The 22,659-nt window shown below is 41.3% G+C and overlaps 2 protein-coding genes across 2 annotated transcripts in view; one reads left to right on the top strand and one right to left on the bottom strand.

The window, feature by feature from the left end:
* Window positions 1–295: 295 nt before the first annotated feature.
* On the bottom strand, window positions 296–2,406 carry LOC125020242 (interleukin-6-like). Its single transcript, XM_047605580.1, has 5 exons — window positions 2,133–2,406; window positions 1,835–2,025; window positions 1,629–1,724; window positions 1,391–1,534; window positions 296–1,219 (listed from the first exon to the last, which is right to left on the bottom strand). The coding sequence occupies exons 1-5, from the start codon at window positions 2,146–2,148 to the stop codon at window positions 1,013–1,015; spliced, it is 654 nt and encodes a 217-aa protein (XP_047461536.1). The 5' UTR covers window positions 2,149–2,406; the 3' UTR covers window positions 296–1,012.
* Window positions 2,407–13,455: 11,049 nt separating this feature from the next.
* Window positions 13,456–22,659, top strand: part of rapgef5a (Rap guanine nucleotide exchange factor (GEF) 5a) — a 40,635-nt gene continuing 31,431 nt past the window's right edge. The window contains exon 1 of the mRNA XM_047604834.1: window positions 13,456–13,969. Within this exon, the coding sequence (XP_047460790.1) occupies window positions 13,826–13,969 (144 nt within the window). The 5' untranslated portion in view covers window positions 13,456–13,825. The remainder of the gene's footprint in view (window positions 13,970–22,659) is intronic.

The raw sequence follows: 22,659 nt of genomic DNA, 5'->3' as shown, positions 1-22,659 counted from the left end.
ATTGAGTGAGAGCACTGTAACCTGCAAGCATGTGAAACATCTCCATCACCGTGTTGCAGTCTGAAATCTTTTCCTGTTGTTGCTTTTGGTTTTGTTGCCGCAATTTGCTCGTGCGCTGCAACTGATCAAACGTTATCCTGCAACAACTCACCTGCGAGATTTCGGTGCAAGGTTTATTTTACGTCTGTTTTCCGCAGGGATCCTTTCAGTAATGAATTCCGACACTTAAAAATAACAGTAAGAATTCATCAGAAATGGCAAAAAAATGAGTCAAATGGCATTGAACACTCTGTTTGTTTACATTTCAACCAGTCAAGTGGTTGTTCAAAAAATACGGGAACTGTCCTTAAAGGGCCTTCTTCCACTGAACCTTCAGTAATGTAATAGCAGTGATTCATAGATCATTTACTTCATGTCACATTTTCCATTGAACATAAATGCGCACGCACGAGGAGACCGGTCAGAATCTGATCGGCCTCCAAATGCAGCCTTGAAAATCTGCCAAGTGTAGTAGACGCGACAAAAGTTTCTCATCAAATCATGTTTTTTTTTATTTATCTCCGTGTGCATACACAATGTTGCCCCGTTCACAGGAGCGTGTACATCAAAGACATCATGAAAATGTGCACTAGCTTTAGCTTTTAAATAAATATTCAATATAATTACTACAAAATAGTTCTTTTTAAAAAAATGGACAGCCATTGATGTTCTGATACGTTTCCATCTGCTGCTCAAGTTAATCCTACAATCACAGATTTTTCTCCAATAAATAGCTGTGTATAAATAGGTAAAATAAGTTAAAAAACAAAACAAAAAAAAAAACTGGGCAAAGAAAGCCCACATGCTTACAATACTGAATACATAGTACATACAGTGGATAGCTGCAAACCCATCGCACTCACACTTTGTCGGTGCACTTGCTGACAAGAGTAAGGGTGTTACTAACACCTAGTTTCCCTGAGATAATCATTTGTAACAGTTGCTTTATCATTTTTTTCTTTCTACGTTTGGTTTAAGCGCTGTGCCATATTCCCATCGATCTGAGCCTCTCCCTTCTGTCGATGGCTCTTTTGCCGTCGAAGGCGAAGTTGGCGAGGTAGTGCAGGATGGCGTGTGCCATAATCTTCCTGTCGAAGGGATCTTTGGGCGAGGCGATGTCCTTCAGCATCTGCTCCTCCTCGGCCGTGGTCGGCGGCGTGACCCGCTTCTTGTTTTTCATCTGTGGGAGTGGGACACATTTAAAGCAGGCGCACCCAGACCACCGGGTATTGTGCTACTTAAGCACAATGAGAAGGTCATATCCCATTTGCTACAATATGAATGATGAAAAGCTGCTGCCTTATCACAACAATGTCAGGATCAACCCAGAAAAGAGAGGTTTTCAGCGTACCTTTTTCATAACCTGATCGTACAGCATGGTGGAGAGTCCTCTGACTTCCTGGAGGATCTGACTGTTGGGGTACTCCTTCTCCACGTGCTTGAGGAGAACTTTGTAGGTGAGGAGGCCCTGGGCCAACCTGTGGAGACAAGCCTCCTGAACAGAGGAGAGACACATGCACACATTTAACAGTGCTCAAACTATCCCAATTGCACACTTTCTTTTAGCAGCACGAAAGGAAGACACCAACCTTGCTGAAGTTGGAGGCGGGGCACTTCTCCGGGAACAGGGGGGAACTGCGGGAGTGCAGGCGGCTGTATTGTTCACCTTGGAATTCTGCTTCAAACTGATGGAGAAGAAATGATGTAAATAAATAAAGATGGAAAAGAAACATCTGCTCGGTAAGACTTGACAAGGAACCACTCATTCAAGAAAACGAACGACAAAAGGTCTTACCTCCTGCTTGTGACGGTCGTTCAGGAAAGCGAAACGAGAGTAGGGGTTGGTCGTCGACTGAGGGGACTCTTCCTCCCCCTCCTCACCTGAAGTGTCCCCCGCCGGGCTGTCCGTAAACGCGTCTTCCAGCGGAGCACCGGAGGCGCGCGGCTGCAGAGCGGCCAGCATCACTGCAGAGAGCAGCACTAGATCTGTGTGCGGGGGGAGAGAAAAAGCATGAATGAACGAGTGAGTGAAAAGAGGAAGGCGTGCAGGAAACGTGCGCTACGCAACGCACCGCAGGCTGCGGATCACTTACTAAGTTTAGAGGGCATGACGCGCTGAAGGGAAGATCTTGTCGAGCTGCCACTGATGCTGAGGGTTGCCAGGGCCCGAAGGAGGTGTCGTGTCTTCGTGATGGGCTGTCATTTTATACTCTAGTCTTCCCTGGAGGAATTCCCCCCCTCCCTGAAAGAGGCAGGCAATTTCTGCATTACGTCAAGCGTGGTGGTGGGGCATCCTTTGGGTGGTTGACGGTGGTTTTGATTAAGACGATGTCCATTCTAATTCCTATTATTTTTTTATTCATTTATTCAAATATGGTTATTTGGGTAGGGCGTGGGATTTTCAGCCAATTTAAAGGGAATCCACCCAAACCCGAGCATTTGCATTGCAATGATGGCTTGTGCGTGCAGTTTAGAGATTAATTAATAATTAGGCCTAAACGAATAACAAATGTTCCCATACTCATACTCACACACAGGATAGAGTAAAATGATCAATAGCTTATGTAGTTCAGCCATCATCAGGCATCAAACGTTTCTGTTGCAAATGAAGATTCATGTGTCTCAGGGCAACATTTTGTGTATAAATACACATTTAAACTAAACTACCACAACCAAGCAAAGTCCCTGCCTGTGTCTGAGCTTACTTATGAATATTCTATTTGAGTATTTCTATCACTACACTTCACATCTTTTAAAGGGCCGTATTGGACATTTTGAATGGACTGCATCCACGTAACTACTGTCATGCATTAACAAGCATCCAGTAATAACTTTGCACCATTACTTTGTTGATATTTGATATTTGTTTTTTTTTTTAGAGAAATTTTTGTACCACTGCTTTGGCTTCTGTTTTTAAAGATGCCAGCTATATTAGCGGTTTGTAACTTTCAACGGACTTTTATATAAACTTTTTGCACTTCTGGGACACTCCACACTTAAAATTCATTGACTGCTCTGTCCATAAAAAAGAACTTGTTTGCCAAGTCTAAGAACTTTAAGAAAGGGTCACCCAACACAGACACAATGGTCACTGCGTTTATAGTGGTAAGTTTAACTATCTGCCATCTGTGTATCTTCAGTGTGCTGTTGGGGTCTTGGGTTATGGAGGGTCATACTGGATAAGCAGCGGCAAGAGCGATGTTGTAAAGCAAACACAGAAATATTGCTCTTCTTCTGAGTCATACTGGATATTTGATCCAACTCTTGCATCAAGTTTTAACTAAGAAATCCAAAACTACTAATATGCCAAGCTGCTTGTGGGGGGGGGGAAAGCTTGTCAGTTCCTCCGAATGGTCTTGGTACTTTCTTGGGATTTCATGAAAACTCTGTGAAATATAGTTTCAGTTTTAGCTCCCCCGGATAGATAGTCAAGCTGCTGTATGTCTAAATTGTTTCCAACCAGTAGGCTTCTGAATACTGACTTTTTAAATAATCACGTAAAGAGGTAAAATTACTGTTTTTCTCAAAGGAGTCTGGTGGCTTTAAGGAGAGCACAGAGCAACACAGTAGCTTCAGTTTCCTATTGAAAAATGATGAAGGATACCCTGAGTCTAAGACTTACTGAAAGACGACCTCAGCTTAACTTTAAACTTCTAAACAGTTCAAGAGTTTTTTGTCATAGTTTCTTAGTATGACTTTTAAATGTAAAAGATTTATTAAGCCAAATTCCTTGATATTTATTCTTTGGCACTCTCTAGATATCACTACTTCCATTAAACATGTCACTAATGCAGTACTTGCAATGCACTTTTTGACAGCTGCAACTAGAAAAGGAATAAATAAAAGTTATGTAAGATGTGCAGAATCCATGTAAGGATGGACATGGCAACCAACTGGAGAATTTATATTAATTAACAGAGGTTATAAACAAACGTATCCAGAGTGTACCTCACCTCTCGCCCAATGACAGCTGGGATAGCAACCCCCGCGATCCTAGTGAGGAAATAAACGGTAGGAGAAGATGAGATGTGTTTATAAACAAGACGGGGCCCACAACTGATCCATGAGGCACACCTTTTGTTATATATAAATATATATATAATAATATATATATATAAATTATTTTATATTTTATAGGATGATAACTCATATATTTAGGTCATCTTGTAAGCCTGAGCCATATTAAGCAATATATAGCTCTATCAATGCCTCTTCCTCTGTTACTCTCATCTTTATGATGCTTTACACAGAATAAGGATTTGCTGATATGAAAATATAAGAAGATTGATTTTGATTTTCATTTATGATGTTGATAAAGATTTTTTTATTTTTTATTTTTTTTTATTTTAAGAATGTTGTTATCCTATTGGCTGGGATACAATGTTCACAACCAAAATATGACCTTAGCCTGGGTGTCGTTAGCCTAATAGCATAATTGCCTAAGTCATTTTTTGATGTAAAATATCAATAAAAATACCAATGTTATAGTGGTAACAGAAATGTTCCCACACACATATTACCCCCCACACACCTTATTTTCTGGGGACATTTGGCATTTCAAAATCCACAGGATGCCAGATTTCCCTTTTTTCCGTTCTATTAAGAGTCACATTCCTCCATTGACTTTCGGTTATGTTTTCACAACTTTCTTTCATTCTTCGAGTTTTCCTTCCGAGGACGAACTACGTGCAGCTAAATGACCGTGACACGTTTCATCCTCAAAATACATATTTCCTTCTAATTCCCCCAGTTACTATTAATATTGCTATTAAACTTTCCCTCTGTGTGAAGGGATCACTTATGGGGAATCAAACCAGAGGACTCCTGAATTAATAAGAAGGGGATTGTGTCCACTTTTGATTGGGGAGTGTTTTGGTAATTTTAGTGGATTGTTTGAGACTTCAGAATAGCTCAGTGGTTGCGGGTCAAAGCTTGGTTGAGGTCACTGGGAAGTGCCCATTTCAGACATATTCCTCCTTGAAGCTGAGCTCATCTGTTAAAGGAACAGAAAAGAAAATGAAATGATCTTGATTCTTTGAGATGCCTTCATTGTTTTGTTTTACGTGGAACTATCCAGCTTTGGGTCTCTGGATTCGCTGAAGTGTCTTGTCATTTATTACAACAAGTCCACGCTAAGCCCTCTTTATCTCTCATCATTTGGAAAATAACTTGACATATCCCTTCATCTAAACTCGGAATACCCACCAGCCTCCTGATACATGGCAAAATTATCTGTAATTATTATTTAGGATATGCACGTGCATGTATGTGTCCATGTGTGAAATTCTGACTTTGTCTTCAATCCACGACAGTGTGAATTTGCCAATTTAACAATTGTAAGCACACATTTTCTTTCATTTCTATCATTTCCAATTAGATTTGACATGACTTTCCGATACGGTCACATGAATGATCTTTATCATCATTGTGGCTGCAGTTGTTTCACAGGTCAGTAATGAACATGTAGATTTCAATCAATAGGCAACATTTCTCCTAGTCAACGTGGATGGCAAATTCTTAAGGTAGAAAATATAGACATCTACCTTTACAACTTATTCTGCTAATGGAGAACACGGTCAAATGATCTATGTGGTTTGTTCTAGTCCCTTAGCACAACTGTTTGTTCTGTTAAAGCCCAAGAGAAGAGATGAGGAGCGATGAATATATTAAATTGTTTTAGAATGAGAGGAGGAATGTACACACAAATGAAATGAAACCAGTGTATACTCCACATGTTGCAAGTGACATTTTTATACTGCGTATTGTTTATTATTATTAATATTATTATTATTAGTAGTAGTAGTAGTAGTAGTAGTAGTAGTAGTTTATTGAATTGGGACAATGCACATTAATCAACACTGATGCGTTAGCCATCAGTGTAAATTATTATATCTTTTATTTTATTTTTAATTTTCAGCCGTAGTCCCAAGGCAGCTACGCAACACAGACAGAGAAGACAACAGACAATTACAGAACCAGACACAGAGAGACAATGTTGACACAGACAGACACTATCGCAAAACAGACGTGGACCAAGAACCCGGAGAGTATACATCAGATAAAGAAAACTATATGGGCTATGTGAGTACATGTCTGATTCATAACCAGCTCTTAACCAAGGGAGGCAAGAGCATTTAAAACTTTGAAGATGAGACAGGCATCTATAAAGATGTGATAGCTGTCTAGATTGAGAATATTATCCATTTTTAGGACATTACAGTGATGGAAGTGAAGAGATTTCCGGCCTGAGCATATAGCATATGTGTGCTCTTTTTCCTGCAGGCTTCCTCTTATTGCCCAGTCATACTTCTGATGAAATTCTCTTATGTATGACTGAGGAAGGGAGGGTCACGGGAGAAGAGGGTCAGTGGGTCGTGGACTCTGAAGGTGTCTTTTAACTCCTTCCAGTTGCAGAGTCTTGTTTGTATTGGATTGGTCTTGTTTGTCCGGAGCCTGGGAGCACCTGGCCAGTCTCCCAGTGCTTCATAAAACATACTACCAGGAATCTTCTAGCAGGATTCAAGACCAAAAAAAAAGATCATTTTCAAATAATGGTAATAGTGTTTATTTCTCAGTAAACACAGTATGATGAGCACTCACATGAGAAGGTCTGATAAAGCAGAATCTCTGTGGATTACTACCACGACTCAAATGTCAATGAACTTTGACACTTGCAGCTTGCAGAGGATGTTACTCTTATCACATTTCCAGAAATATTATTCAGCATAATTTTGCTATTCCATCATCCTCAAGGGTCCAGTGCAGGCTTCCTCTTATTCTGGCATTTCATTTCTAGGGAAATTGTGTAAAGTGTGTGACTAAGAAAGGGAGGGATGATTTGGTTGCTGTAGAACTTTGTGTGTCTCCATGGTCGTGGCCTGCACATAAACAAATCTTCTTCCTTTGTTTATTTTACCAGGGGAAACTGTGAGCCACCTCAAGAGTGTACTTTAGTTCAAAGTATGAAACCAAGTTAAATCTATAGGCAAATTTTAAAGACAGTCGCTAACTTCTTTTTTTTGTTGTTGTTGTTATTAATGACTTAAAGCTTCAGCTTCTCCTATTATACTGGAGTCAGACAACAAGACAACACGCTTTCAGTTATTTTTACGCACTTATCTGTAGCTGAGAGGAGTGTAATGTAGTCTCCAAATCAGTCACATCCTCTTTTTCTTGTTTCTTTCATCATTAATGAAACTCCTTTCTTTTTCAGCAACTTTAGTTGCATTATGAACACTATTTGTAAGTCTGATTCCTCTTAATAACTCTATGTGTGTGGCCATCTTGTACATCGTTTCAGCTTCTTGTGGCCACTCTGCTGATTTTGTGTACTGACCTGAAAATGTACATGTGTATACTGTACACCAATCAGCCACAACATTAAAACTGCTGGCAGGGGAAATGAATGACATTGACCATCCTGTGTTCTGCTGGGAAACGTTTGCGGATGTTACTTAGACATGCAGCACCAACCTAGACCAGACTAGACAACCTCACCTCTTAACAATGACACTACCCTATGGCAGCAGCCATCCCCAGTCAGGATGCAGATTGACACAGACACATACATAAATAGTAGAACAACTCAAATAAAATAAATAAATAAATAAAAACAGCACAAGGTGACGACCTGGACTCCAAATTCACTAGATCACAAACTGATCAACATTATATAACAATATTAGGAAGGTGGTCATAATGTTTTGCCTGTGTACATGTGTACATACTGTACATGTGCGTGTAGCCCAGCCACTTCAGTGCGACACACTACCAACATATGGTTGGCACCAGGTGGAAATTTGATCACTTGATGTCATGTTTCAGTTCATCAGATCTGGTCCTTGCATAATTTTCTAAAACCTCCTGTTATCCTGAACAACATAATGCATATTTATAAATACACATACCATGGCTAGATTAATCTGTTGGTTGGTAGCCCTGTTCAGAGAGTTTTTTTATTTTTTTTTTAAACAGCACTTTTTTTTCTTCAAAGTGTCTCCTATCTAGGTACCCTTCAGATAGAAGCCTCTGATTGCAGTATGTGAGTGCTGGTGTTCCTCTAATCTCTCTCCCACTTGCCCCCCCAGGTGTTCTTTTGTGCATCGCAGTGCCTGATCTTAAAAACCTTCAGCCTGTATCTTTAGTCACAGGCCTTTGAAATCTCTGAAGTAGTGAAGGACGAAGTGTCTGGCTGGAAACGTCCGTGACATTGAAATCCTGCCTGCGCTTCACCGGGTCTGCAGGTAGATGGCAGTCACGCATTAGGTCTAAGGAGGGTTCACACAGACAGACAGACAGACATAGATAGATAGATAGATAGATAGATAGATAGATAGATAGATAGATAGATAGATAGATAGATGTCAACATTGCCCTGATGTTTCCAGGAGGTTCTATTATTTTACCTTGGAAGCAAACATTTCCAGTTTGTGTGTTCTTGGATTTTTTTTTTTTTTTTTTTTTTTAACATGCTTAAATGTTCATGTTTGTTTGTTTGTTTGTTTGTTTGTTTTCAAAAATGACTCTAAATCCAGACTCAGTTAAAAGACTGAGGGAGTCCGCAGCCATGTAGGCTGTACCTCAGCATGCTAACAGACAATGACAATGCTGCCATTTAGCCGGTACAATACCTGACGTATCCGCTAGCTGAGCTTCGTGGGTCATCCTGACATTTGCCAATTAACATTACACACACACACACACACACTCCAGCTGAGACTGATGGAAATGCTTTATTTATTTATTTTTATCAATAAAATAGTTCATTTAACTAGTTTGTGTCAAATGAAAGTATAATTAGAGTGGTGGTGGACATGAACATATGCCACATTTTAAAGTAATTTCATTTAGACCAGGGGTCTTTCAGGCCAAGGACCCCAAACCGATGGAGAGATTAAGTAGGGACCCCCTACCTACTATATGTGTTCTATATTAAACTCGGCCTAGTGCTGTTTATAAATATACATTATTATCATCATTCTACATTCAATATTAAGTTTATTCAAATAATACACAGGTTCAAATACAATAATTTTTTTATTTCTAGTGACAAAGCGATCCATTTCGTCCTCAGTAGTAGACTGATGGGAGCGAGCTGCACTGCTAGCTTCTCTTCTGCTAATATTGCAGCATGTCTCTGGGATTTTACCTGGGGACTGAATAAGCTCTTTGAACCTGACAGTCAGCGTGTAATATGTGGCCTTGTGATTGATTCAGAAGCGATAGGGGCGGAGCCTACTGTAGTCTGGGAAAATTTAAAAAATATATAAAGTACCTAATCAACCAAAGATTTTGCGACTGCCCTGGAGTACCTACGCGGACCCTCTAGGGGTCACGGACCCCCTGTTGAAGACCTATGGTTTAGACCGTTTAGAAGAACGATTAACATTTTACTGAAGCCAGAGTCTTCAGTCTTTCCCATTACCTCCGTCGTGCGGTAAAGGGCAGTACAATTACTTACAATGAAAGTGCAAAGAACAGTGTGAGACATTTCATGGCGTGAGCGTTGTTCGTGCTTTTGTTTATGTGACCTTTTCCGTCACACTGGCTGTAGCTTGTAGCTCAACGTGGCGGTCCACTCCTTACCTTTCTTTCCCTTGTGATTCTGCTCCATCCTCTCACTTCCCACCCCCACCTCTCATCATCCTTCCCTTCCCTTTTGCGCCTTTTTCTGGGGCCACTGAGTTCTTCCCTCTTCTTCTGCTCCTATACTTCTTTGCAAATTCTGAAGGAGAGCGAGGAATTGTATCTCCTCTCGGTCCGCCACAGGCTTTCTTCAATATTTAATCAAGAGTGCATTTGTTTGAAGAGGGCTCAGAATATGTGCGGGAGTGAGTGATAAAGGGGGATGCCTGACCAGTGTGTGTGTGTCTGGCTGCCGTATTTGTATGCCGGGGAAAAAAAAGATAGAAGTGTATATATTTGTGTGTGCGGTGACCGTTTTTAGGATGAAAGGCTTTTTCCAGTCCTATGGTAATTGGTTTACTATCTCTCCCTTTCTCCAGCCTTCTCGGCCTTCTTCCTCTTTCCCTTCCCATCTCCTCCATCACTCCACTTCCCCTCCCCCTATAATCCATTCCTCTCCCTTGGCGTCAACATGTAATCATGGCGTACTGTACTGTGTATGCACTATGTGCCTTTTTTTTTTTTCTGCTTCACTATCAGGTTTATTTGATTCTGCTGTGTGTGCATATGTGACTGTGTGTGCATGTATCAGCGGCTGGTCTCAGCGTGGTCCCCGAGGACTGCAGAGCAACGTATTTCATCATCCTCCAGACTCCAGGCACGAGAAAAGCCCAAAGTCCCCTTCGCTTCTTTTGCTCCCTCAGCAATTCAGCAAACTACCAAGTGTTTTCCTTATTTCCTGATTTCGCTTTCAGGAGTGTCTCACGAGTCCAAATTTGAAACGTTCTTCACTGGAGTGTCTTTGAAACGTACCTTATTGTTTGGAGAACGCAAGCTCATTCTCTTCAGTCTTTTTTGTTTGTTTTAATGCAGTCTCCTTCACAGATGGTCGGGCGACCTCTGGTTCAATATCGTCCTCTAACTACCTAAACAATGACCTGAATGTAATGATGTAAGTGCGCGTTCATTAAATATGTCCAGCTCTGCTTTTAGACTTTGGCGCATTCTGGCGCTCACGAGGCTCCTGCGTGAATGAATTTTTTTTTTCTTCATCAGAATAAGCCCTCTTTGTAATTTCCCGTGGAAAAATCCTTTTAATAGGTGATGTCAAGGCTGCTTTGCATTTTCAGACAGAACTCTCTTTCAGTAGCCGTGCGGTACGTCAAGCCTGCGTAGGAACTCGTCACTTAGGCTCCTTCTAAAACTATACGAGCGATATCCAGCTCACACTACAGCCACACTGTGCAGACAACGATAAATACAAATAACAATTAAGGCGACATTTTTATTTTTATTTTAATGCCAACTTTGACTGTTACTGAATGTCACTAACACATGACTGGGGTCTGTTTGAATTGCAAGTAAGTAACGGATTGTTAATAGACACAATCATGAGAGTTTCAAGTGTCCCTAATAAAAACCTAAACCTAATAAAAACCAATCATTCAAAACTGAAAAAGCCACTTGGACGAGTGGTGAAACGTCTTCAGGCGAACACAAACAAGTTCAAACAAGTTCGTTTTGATTTTCCTTAAGATCTTTGAAAGTTTAGGCCATGGGTGTCATTTTGGTTCAGGGGCCACATACAGCCCAGTTTGATCTCAAGTGGGTCAGACCAGTAACATTATAGCATAATTACCTGTAAATAATGACACCACCATTTTCTCCCTTTGTTTTATTTCAGAGAAATACATTGTGAAGATGTTTACATTTAACGAACTGTCCTTTTAAAAACATTTTATCGGCAACCTGAAATTTCTTAAGAAAAGGAAGTGCAATTTAGGTCTCAGTGTTGTGTTGTGTGCGTGACTGTGAGTAGATTGGTGCGACCCAGAGTGGAAAATTTTTAATTTTCAAATTGGTCTTAAGCTTAATTCTAATTTTCACCATTGCAAATTTATCCCGTGGGCGTGAAAGGACCCTCCGTTGGGCTGGTTTTAGCCCACGGGCCTTATGTTTGACATCCCTGGTTTAGACATTTCGAAGAAAATCATTGGTAACCTAATCCAGTTTTTATTGCCATGCTGGTATTTCATTCTCATTATTTCCTGTTCCGATCGCTATATTAAAATAAAGTGTTCACAGACAGAGCAAAACTTAAGGACTTTCGAACTTTATGGCGACTTCCCTAGTACGGTGCTTGATGGAGATGGTGATTGTGTGTCTGTATAATTGAACTGATCTTCCCTCGGTTGAGTGTACATCCACCACCCAACTACAGTCTGACATGTGAATGGATGCCTTTGATCAAAATAAAAACAGAGAGGTTTATTTTGTCTGTGACAGCTGCCCAACAGTATGCCGGTCCATTACCTCTGACAGCGATGGTGTCAGTATAATCTGAGTCCCTGAAAGGGGCCAATTATCCCAGATTACAAATCCTATCGAGAAGCACGCTCGACATGTGAGTTACACAAGTGAACCCGCTGCACTCGAACTGAACTCTGCTTGGCTCAGATCCTCTCGGATATGCTGAAAAGGACAAATTAATTCTCTTTCATATCGTATTCAGCGGAGTTCTTTAATCATGTTACTTGACGTTAACCAGTAAGAGCACTAGAGTGTTCTCTTTTTCAAGACACACATTTCATTTTTCTTTCGTGCCATTCAGTGCCCGTGAAGCCACAATGATGATACAGAGAGAAAATATACCGATTTTCATTGATTGCACGTGTGCTAATTTTTCTGTATCCGACAAATTTCTGTCTCATGTGTCAGGAAATACCCTTAAAGAAATCTGCCAGTTTTGTTTGACAACACTGCAGGGTTTGCCCGGTATTTTTCAGGGACTACACTCACTGTTAGACGAATGTCGTATTTAGGAGACGATGCCGATTTCTGAGAAATTCTGATGTGAATCCACGGGCGGAAAAATGCAAATACAAATAAACAAAAAACCACTGCCCTGAGGGGGGCATCAAAAGTTTGAAAAATAAACTCATCATTGCTCTCTGCTAGAGAAATTATTTAATGACAATCAGGGACACAATGTAAGAATATGGGAATATGGGTGGAATATATTAATAGAATCCCTCACACTCAGGATCATAATTAAGGCTTCAGTGGCAAGATAACTTTAAAAATACATCAGTGATGAAGTGAGAATGTGCTGATTTCCAACTTGTGTTCGAGCCAAACATTACTCAGGTAGTAGCCTATTATATATATTCATGTTCTGTAAAGTTACTGTCAGATCTGTAACATGCAGTCATTGTATCTAGTTACGTATGCATGTCTGAAAAGCAATATAAGTAAATATATTTGGAGCTTTCCTGAATTTATGGGCTGGTGTAAAGGCATACCCCCATATTGAAACTGGTGATAATATTTTTCATCAAACAGGTCCAAGTTTTAACCTTTGCTGGTGTTTTCTTTAAACATGGGCTACACCGTCTCTAACAACGGTGAATGGGGAAACCATATGAGAGACACTGGCTCACCTTCAACTACCACAGCAATAGGCCTATCACACCGTCGGGACGACGCACAGCTATAAACTAGAAAAACGGACTCCTGAAAGTAGGCCACCACGCACAAACACGCAGATAACACTCTTTCTTCTGCGGCTGTGCTCTTTGTTTACCTATGGAAATTTGAGCCAGGTAATGCGGTGACGTAGCCCTACCGAGTGCCTTCTGCCTGTGTCTTTTTTTTTCCTCCCTTCCCCCAAAAGACCTCGCTGTCCTTTGTGTTGTTTCAAACGGGTAGAAACTTCTGACGCAAATGCGCACTAACATGTGGACGGCGCCAGTAGCTGTGAGAGTTGAAGTGGTACTTTAACGCGTTAACTTGGCCCCAACATGGATGTATTTAGGACTGAGAGGTGGTGGAGGTGATGCAACGTTTCTGTGCACCTGTGACCCCCCACCCCTCCCCTCTCTTCTCCTCGTCTCCCACACACAAGCACACACACGCTCGCGCATCAACCTGGTGCTACTCCTGAGAGGAGTAGGACGCGCGAGCCATTTGGGTGGAGCAGCGGCGTCGCGTGCTGCGGAATAGCGCGCGGTTTGGTTGCAGATGCGGGTCGCCGAGAGTAAGCGCGAGGCGGGGGGAAATGGCGAACGGGCGCGGGCGGCGGTGCGCCTTGTGAGGAGGACACAGTAGACCCCGGGAGCGCACGCAGGCAGGCAGCTCGAGGAGGACACGCAGGAGAAGAACCATGGACGACTCGGAGCCCGCAGAGGACGGCTTGCTCGCGGGCTTGCGGTGGAACAGGAGCGCAAGGGACCAGGCTCAGCTCAAACACAAAATCCGGGACCTACCGGGGCTACTCAAGCACGGGCTGCACCTGCGGAAGAAGAGCGTGAGTATTTCAAACCGACCGACTGACCGACTGACCGACCGTCCTTCCGCCTTTGATGTTTGACAAACGCGAGCAGCGACTGGGTTTGTCCCTTAACCGACACAGACACCCAGTTCTCCGAGGTCGTTTCGTAACCCCGTCACGACTCAGGTGTTTTCATTTTTTTTTTTTTTTGCTCCGAGCACTGGTGTCGCAGAGGCACCCTGTGTGTGTGTGTGCGTGCGTGCCTGTGTAGTTTGAATGTGTGGTTGTGCGTGTGTGTTGCCTATGCTACATCCATAATAACCAGAACTGATGCTGGAAACCATACCTTCACACTCTGGTAGTCAAGGCAACAACACCCCCACCAGACTCACCACACACACGCACCTTGAGTACACTATGAAGTACACATTCATCTATTTTTATTAAAAAAATAATAATAAAAATGTGTTACACAACTCTGAATTAGTTTTTAACATAAATTAATGTGGCACTATTTTCCAATTACCTGGTTAATTGCTAGAAATGTCAAAAAATTATAAACATTTACAAGTCCCGAAATCCCCCTGTGATGTATTCAGGAGTCAGATTTTGTACTCGGTATGAAATAAACCTGCATTTCTCTGTCTCGTCAGTGTTTTGCCGAGTCTCTTACGTGGTGCTTGCAAATGTTTTGCTCAACCATCCCATCTGCCTCACGGGTCTTCTGGTTCTGTGTTATGATGACTGGTCAACTAAGCATTAAATGTGTGTGCCTCGGCGTGCCCCGACGTGAAATCAACACCCTCAACAAGCCAAATGGCTCAAAGTGTCAGCTCGCCTCATCGTCATCGTCCGTGACAGCCAGGAGACAACATGTCCTTGGTTGCCTCTGTGGGGATTAGACACAGGGCTCCCAGTCCCACCGGAGCCAGATGTGCTAAAAATATACAACATTGGTAGTGTAACGTGTCCGGACCAAGGAACAGTTAATGTTGCGTTAGATCTGTTTATTTTAAGTGGTGCTTAAATGACCTACAGATTAAGCCCGCTGTGTTTCCCCTTACGTTTTGGTACGATCAAAGTATTATTGTCAAATCACATCCTGATACGCGTTTCAGAATGGAAATATGTCAGGCAAAATAGTCCACACAAGAATATTATCACAAAATCATAGATTGGTCAGATCAATCTTGCCTTAGAGGCAAGAAAACAAAGGAAGGCAGAATGATTTTTTCTCCCTCTTTTCATCTCTTTATCCAAGTTGCTGTGTGTTCATGTGCGGATGAGTGTGATGAGGCGTGGGTTAAGTAGTGTAAAGGTATGGCTGTTCTGTGCAGACTGGTTCTCTCTAGACGCTGGCAGTTGCCTATGCTTCACCTGGCACAGACACACAGAAAAAAAAAAAAGGATGTGGGCAAGGGACCTCCAGGGATTGTTTTTGTGCTACACCAGCAAAGAGAGGGCTGTCTAGAAGATGAAATGATAATATTAATAACAAAGATGAACTCGTTCAGAGGTGAACTCTTCTGCGCATCTCGCCGTCTATCGTCTAAAAGTGTCAAACATCTGACATAAGCGGTTTTTCTCATTACCTCATGCGCTTCATTGATGTCTGCCGACAGCTTAGGGAGTGAATTGAAACCGTTGTATTTCACAAAGCCACCAGTCGCCTTTGGTGCCAGCCTCCAGCAGCCTCACCTTAGAGAATCCTTTCTCATGTTATTCTCTGTCGTGACTTGCTCTGGCGTTTGGGTTTTTTATTCCTTTATTGGCAGCAATATGACAAGAGCAGAAAGATCATTTCTAAACTTTTGCCGCACTCTCCAGGTGTGGAGTTCGCTACAAAGAAAATCAGCATGATCCCTCAGGTGTCGGATTTGAGAACCGTGTATTGGTTTGACAGGTTCACATATTAGTTTATTTGTGTAAAGGACTTCTCTCCACATACGTTTAAGGCTGGTGGTGAGGAAATGCTGTCAGAGAGGCTCGGGGGGCACTACATCACTAGCTGGGCTGGAAAGATGAATGCTGACGGGTCAGTTGCTGACTGGTAGTATTTTGTTCTTGGCGTTAAGGCGCGATTCAATTTTCGGGATAATTGTGGACTATTTGTATTGGTCAAGCTGTTGCTAAACCAATTACGAGGAAGAACCAGTGTTTCTTAATGGGCGGTAATGTTGTTCTTCTTTTGTCGTCGTTGCCTTTCCATGTGGTAATGCTCTTAACAGGTCTTTTCTTCCACAGATCTTGAACTATAAGCTCAAACCTGAATTTTCTCCTCTCCTGATTATTATAATTCCCTCTACACATGCCTCAGTCAAGCTGATCTAAATCAATAATAGCTGGTTCAAAATGCAGCTGCAAGCCTATGACCTAGAGCTGGCTGTCAAAGCTGCATCAAAATTAAATTAGAATAAACTACACGAGCCTGTTGTTTATATATAAAGCACGACGTGAACTGGCTCTCGCATACTTTAGGGGCTACTTGTTCAACCTCGCCGGTCCTCAAATCTTGGCATATTGTGCTTCCACCTCTCTCATGGGGAACCAAAAGGAAGCCCCCACTCCCTGAATTCTCTTCTCCAATCTATTGGATTTGCTCAATCAGTGGATTGTTTTAAGTGGCCTTTAAAAGCCCCACTCCACAGACACTTTATCCCCGTCTTATGTTTGGGTTTGTTTTATATTTGGCCCGTCTTGTGTTGTGTTTTACAGTGTGTTATTTATCTCTCTCTCGCTGTGTGAACCATGTTATTTATCACCATCTGTTTAACCAAAGTGTTATTATAAATAAATATTTATATACTTAATGTAAGCAAATCTTGCACGTTGATGGGGGAGGAGGCGTCAATGTGCAGGAGTATATCTTTCAGAAACAGTCTTTCTCAATTTAGTCATTGTCTTTAGTTGGTTTTTTTCCATTTACATGAAACTCATCGACGTATATTTAAAAAATATTGTGACCAACGGTTGGGAAGTCAGATATTTAAAACTAAGCAGAAACCAAGCAATAATATATTTCTACCCACAGATGCTTTATGTACATAACTGTGAAAGTACAGTTTGTTGCTTTAGGCTGAAAAATAAAATTATGCAACCAAACACACTCATAATGTAAGCTATCTGACTGGAAAGTGGATGCTAGTCCTCAGAAGATGATCTTATTTCTGCGTTATGAATGCAGCAAAACCGCAGCTTGTGATGTGTTTTTATGTCTGCCAGCAATATTTCACATCCATAATTGCATCCATCCTTGCATTATACATTAAAAATCCGAAAGCTGAGAAGAAAGTGAGGGCTGGAGAGGCTGCTTAGTGAGAAGTATGCGTACTGTCTTTTTTTAAGATCATCCACTGAAAATACATTTATTTAAAACAATGGAAATGAGGCACGAGGCTACACCTGAATACATAAAATAAAATATTCCTATTCCCAGATCATTCAGGAGTTCCCACTTAAAACCTAAGGTCATGCTGATTGTTATTAGTATCACTAAAACAGTTAAAATGACCAGCCAAACCAGTTCATGACCATTTGTTTACAGAATGGTAAGTGATATTATCCGATCCTCTGCTGGATGAAAGAAGACTGAATGAAATCAAGGCAAAAGAGAAGTCTGTGCTGCTCAACCTTCAGCTGTGAAAGTACTGGTCACTTTGTTTAAATGGGAGTTTAAATGGATAACGGCCTTTATTTTTATTAGAAATTCCAAAATGAAACAAAAATGACATGAAATCACGTGTTTTAAATGTCACCAAATCAATCGGAATAGAAATGGGTTATTATTTAGATTGTTAACTAAATACAAGTGTCTCCCAAAACGTCGCCTTTGTCAAAGGCAGTACATATATATATATTTTTAAATAAAAACAGAGAACCAGCCAATTACTTTCTCATTTAAATGAAATAACAGCTCGAAATCCGCTATCCGGACCCCAAACGTCTCAATGTAATTCCAGCAAAATTAGCTGGAAGTAGAGAATTTTTGGTAGTGTTGCATAAGTTATGGTTAGACATAAGTTACCTTTAGATAGAAAGATAGATACTTTATTTATCACAAGGGAAATTCAGTATTTTCTGTGCTGGCAGATACCCGTGGGTTGGCAGGTGGATTTCTGAACAGCTTTACTGTGTGTGTCTGTTTCTACATGTCCATCAGGCTGTAGCCGCTTTGATGTCTCCATTTTGACTTCCTTGTATGACGGATGTGTCGAAGAGTCGACAGGAGCTGAGTGTGAATGTGTGTGTGAGTGTGTGTGTGTGTGAGGGGGCTTGCCAAGCGCGCCGTGCTACAGTTCTTCGGTGTGCTCAGCAATCTAATCTAAGAGTAAAGAGTAATCCATTTCTTGCAGATAATGACCCTGCTCTCTCTCTCTCTCTCTCTCTCTCTCTCTGTCTCTCTCTGTCTCTCTGTCTCTCTCTCTCTCTCTGTATACACACTTTGAAGTCATCACACAGATAAGGGTGTCAGCATGCGCACACTCTCTCAGTCGCGTTCATTCCTCCTCATTCATCTTCTCTTCTCTTTTGGCCTCCGGTGTAATTATAGCAATGTGCAGGGGTAGACTCCTTTATAGGGTGTGTGTGCATTTTTTTGCGGAGGAGAACAAATTGAACAGACCCAGAGACTCACGGCAACATGGGCCGGTCGTTGTGTGGTGCAGTATGAATGAAACACCTCTGGTGCTGGAGAGTGTTCGGCCTGTGTTTGTGACGAGACATGATGGCGGAGAAACAAAGGCCTCTTGAGAGATCTGTGTTCTCCAGACAAAGAGATGGAAGATAAGATAGAGCCACCAAGACAAAACAGCAAGGAGGCGAAGATAGCGAGACTAGGAAGCAATTTATTTTGTCTACTGTATGTGCCTGGCTGGCTGGTGTGCTCCACTCAACCCATAGTCCTAACTCCTCTGCACAAACAGGAAAAAAAGCTCTCGTCTTCACTGATGTCCAGGAGAACGTCCGCAAAGAGTTGGCATTTTTCACCCAGTGGAAAACTGAGCATTTTGAAAATGTTTCTCAGGGCTGATTAATCTGAAACCTAAGGCACAGTTTATTGTTAAAACTGTGCTATTGGAGTTTTAGTCAATTTCAACTTTCAGTCCGTAGCCAGGGCAGTGATAATCTCTACAAACAGGTGTCAGCATATGAATAGAGTTTGTTGGCAAGGGACAGTGTTTTGGTACGTGACGTTTTCTGGTTTCTGTTTGTGCTCTGTAGTAATGTGGGATTGGTTGCATGCACGTTGAGGGTTTAAACTGTGCGTGAACTGTCTGGTCATCTGTCACCTCCATTCTCACTAGTTGCACTATGAACAATGACTAGAGTGTGGAACAGGAAAGCACGGCTGCATATCCGTTACCTTTTATCATGATTTCCAGTGGCTGCGCCGTTGGCCCAGAAACAATGTTGATTATAAACAGGCAGGAGGTGATATGTTGCCAATACTAATAGAGACAGATATTGTTAATGTGTTGTATACGTGTCCAAAACCCTGCTAACAGGGGCATGTGCTAGGTGTCTCAATTCGAAAATGCTATATTCAGAGTATGTTGTATGTTTTGTTACTTTAGTGTTATTTTAGTGGAGCTTAGTCGTAAAGTTGGCAGTAGAAACAGAAACTTATGTAAATTGGGGAAAAAAATGATGTGTTCTGCTGTATTTATCCACAGTATAGATAGAAGATTGGCAATTCAGACGTTTGCCGTGGTTTGTAGGAGGCAAAGTTTTGCCAGATAATGCCGAATGGAATAATAATCCTTGCCAAGGGCTGTGTCTATGCCACCACTAACCACTGTATAGTAAATACATACTGGTTGTTATCCTCTTAGCTGAAGGCTTCTTGAAGTTTCCACTGTCTGCCTGCCAACTTCCCGGAGATGATGATGATATTGATGCACTTGGGCAAGAACGAGAATAGTCAAGCAAGTAGCAAATTGCGTTAGGTTTTGTGGGGACTAATCACTGTCATGTCAGACCTTCACTTTACTTAACGTCAGAGCTGTGAGCTCACGTATTTACATTGCACATAAAATAAACTGTTGATTACCATCCTGATTTATCCAGCATTTGTTTGCTCTGTAGAATGTCAGATGCGCTAACTTTGTACAGGCTGAACCACATACAGTGCGTTTGTAGTAGAAGTTAGAGGTGGTAGAAAGTCAATATTCTTACATTTGGACGGACCACTAAGCTAAACGCTTCTGTGTCTCTGTGTTCTTTATATTTAATGTCGTGGGAGTGTGATGATGTACGATCATTTAGTATTCAGTAATAAAGTGAACAAGCATATTTCCTATAATGGGGAACTTTTGTTATGATTAGTTGAGGTGTGAGTAACTTGGAAAAAGAGGTGTGTGTGCAGTTGTGCGTGAGCACGCAGCGTCCCAGACAGTATCATCGCTCTAATAAGGATCACACACGATGATCTACATCTCCCTAATCACCACTCCACTTCATTTTCTTGCAACCCAAAGCCACAACCGAGCGTTTCTCTCTCTCTGTCTTTCTTTGTCTCGCCGGCTTTTACTCTCTTTCACAATTATAATCGAAATGATCTCTCCGTCTCTCATGTCTTTTCCTCTCCATCTGTCATGCTCACATCCATTGTCATGTATTCGCAGACTGATGTGAATTTGCTCAGCCTTCCACTCTTGCACTTCAGCTCATTTGTGCCTCTTCATCTTCATCTGTCTTCCACAGTTGCTTAGGTTCATTTGATCTCTCCGATTCTCGCTATCTGTCATCATCTGGTGGTTTGTTATCGCCAGCCAGTGAGCTGCGAAGGGCAGCAGCAGTAGCAGCGATCGTTGGCACAGGCTCAGTTTCTCTGAAGATTCCCTGAGAGAATCAAACCCGCAACTTTATCAGTGATCCTGCCTCATCTCTGATCTCACAGACCAGTTGCACTCGTGTTGCATGATTTTCTCATCTGCCTCTTTTTAATGAACGTCAACAACGTAAATCATATCTAAAGTTGGGATTTTTTATCTTTATCTATTTTTATATTTCACAGATATTTTCTCACCTCATGTTTTTTGAGACTCGTTGACAGAAAAAAAACACTTTTATTATTCACTGGAGGCAAATATATGTAAGAGGTATTTGTTATACTGCTGTAATCTTTGTGTAGATAGGTCTCTATTAGTTTCACACTAAATGATAAAGGTCTGGGATACGTTCCACTGTACATATCGGTAAACAGATCATTTCAGATCTTACATCCAGTTTGGCCCTTATATGACTCACCTGTAAGCTGATTTGTTATCTTGCCGGAAGATGATCTTTCTTCAAAGTTGTTTGGTATTTTTCTGCGCACATCATCCAAGGTCTTCAGAGCTGTCTCCTTCTTCTTCTTTTTTTTTTTTCCTGAAATCCTCTCTGATTTATGCTACCATCACCAGCCAGTTTTATATCCTCATACCTGAACCCTCTTCTCCTTTGTTGAACAGTTGTTAGATTAGTGTCTCCCATTTTGATTCTGTTAGTATCTGTATGGATTCAGTCCCTCAGGCTTTTATTTACTTATTTGTTTTTTGCTGCACCTTGTTTTTCCAGCGTTCGCAGACAGACCACACTAACCTGTGTCTGCAATAAAGATTTGCATATTATCACAACCTTCTGGGACACTCGGAGTATAGTGGCGCCAACAATATTTGCTTTTCCTATTTTGACAAGGCAGGATGTCGGCGTTTTTTTTCCAGATTAAGTAGTTTTCTATTAGCAACAGACGTCCAGATCCAGCTGTAGAATCATACATTATTTAATTTAAAATCTTTTACAACACTTTGACTGCACTCAGGGGGCCTCCAGTTAGTGAATACCTACACATGTAATTATTTAGTGTGTGTAAACATTAATACAAACAATTGTATTGTATAGATTGCACTTTGATATGTGTCAGTTTTTTTTTATTGCTGCCTTAAGACTGCCTGCTGTAAAACAATAAAAAAAAAATCCAACCCCTTAGAACACCTTCACGCAGAGCACATATTTCACTATGTTGGTTAGAAGTGCAGCATAAAATTCAAATTTGACTACTGAATATACAATATATAATAGAAAAATGGATTCAATAGTTTCAACATTTGTATTCCCGGTATTGTTATATATAGATGTGTATATGTGTGTCTCATTCAGGATGGATTCCTGATGACCTCTGATGAAAAATTACATCTGAAGCTAGGTTTTATTTCAGCTGCAGGCCTGGCATGAAAATTAGTAAACGGGAACACTGTAATTCCCAGAAGTCAAATATAAAAACTGACATCTGCATGTAGCGCGATTTCCGCTCGACTTCATCTGACACTTAATATCAGTTTTAATCTATTTTATGAGTGTGTCACCGCAGTGTCAACACTGTCATCTTGCTCCCCTGGCCCTGTAATAATCCATAAAGATTAAAAGCTTACTTCCTGATAGGGGAAGTGGAGGTGGAGTGGATACACCTAGGGCAAAGGCTGTGACATGATGTCATGAAAGCATTAACCATGAAGAGAGTCGTAATGGCCTCACCGTCGTACTGTGACGGTTGGGATGTCAGTTGGATTTTATAGCTGAGGAAATGAGCTGTTAATGTGACTTCCTGGTGTTATTCTGATTGAGTGAATAATATCAGACTTCGTTAACAATAGGTTAATGTAGGTCAAATAATCACATGTTCTTTAGATTTGGTGAAGGTCTGTCACAGTGACGGGTGCATGAAAGCACTAAATGTAACAGGACCG

The sequence above is a fragment of the Mugil cephalus genome, chromosome 14 (genome assembly GCF_022458985.1).
Source record: "Mugil cephalus isolate CIBA_MC_2020 chromosome 14, CIBA_Mcephalus_1.1, whole genome shotgun sequence".
In the NCBI taxonomy this organism is placed as follows: Eukaryota; Metazoa; Chordata; class Actinopteri; order Mugiliformes; family Mugilidae; genus Mugil; species Mugil cephalus.
This window is presented reverse-complemented; position numbering and strand designations above follow the sequence as displayed.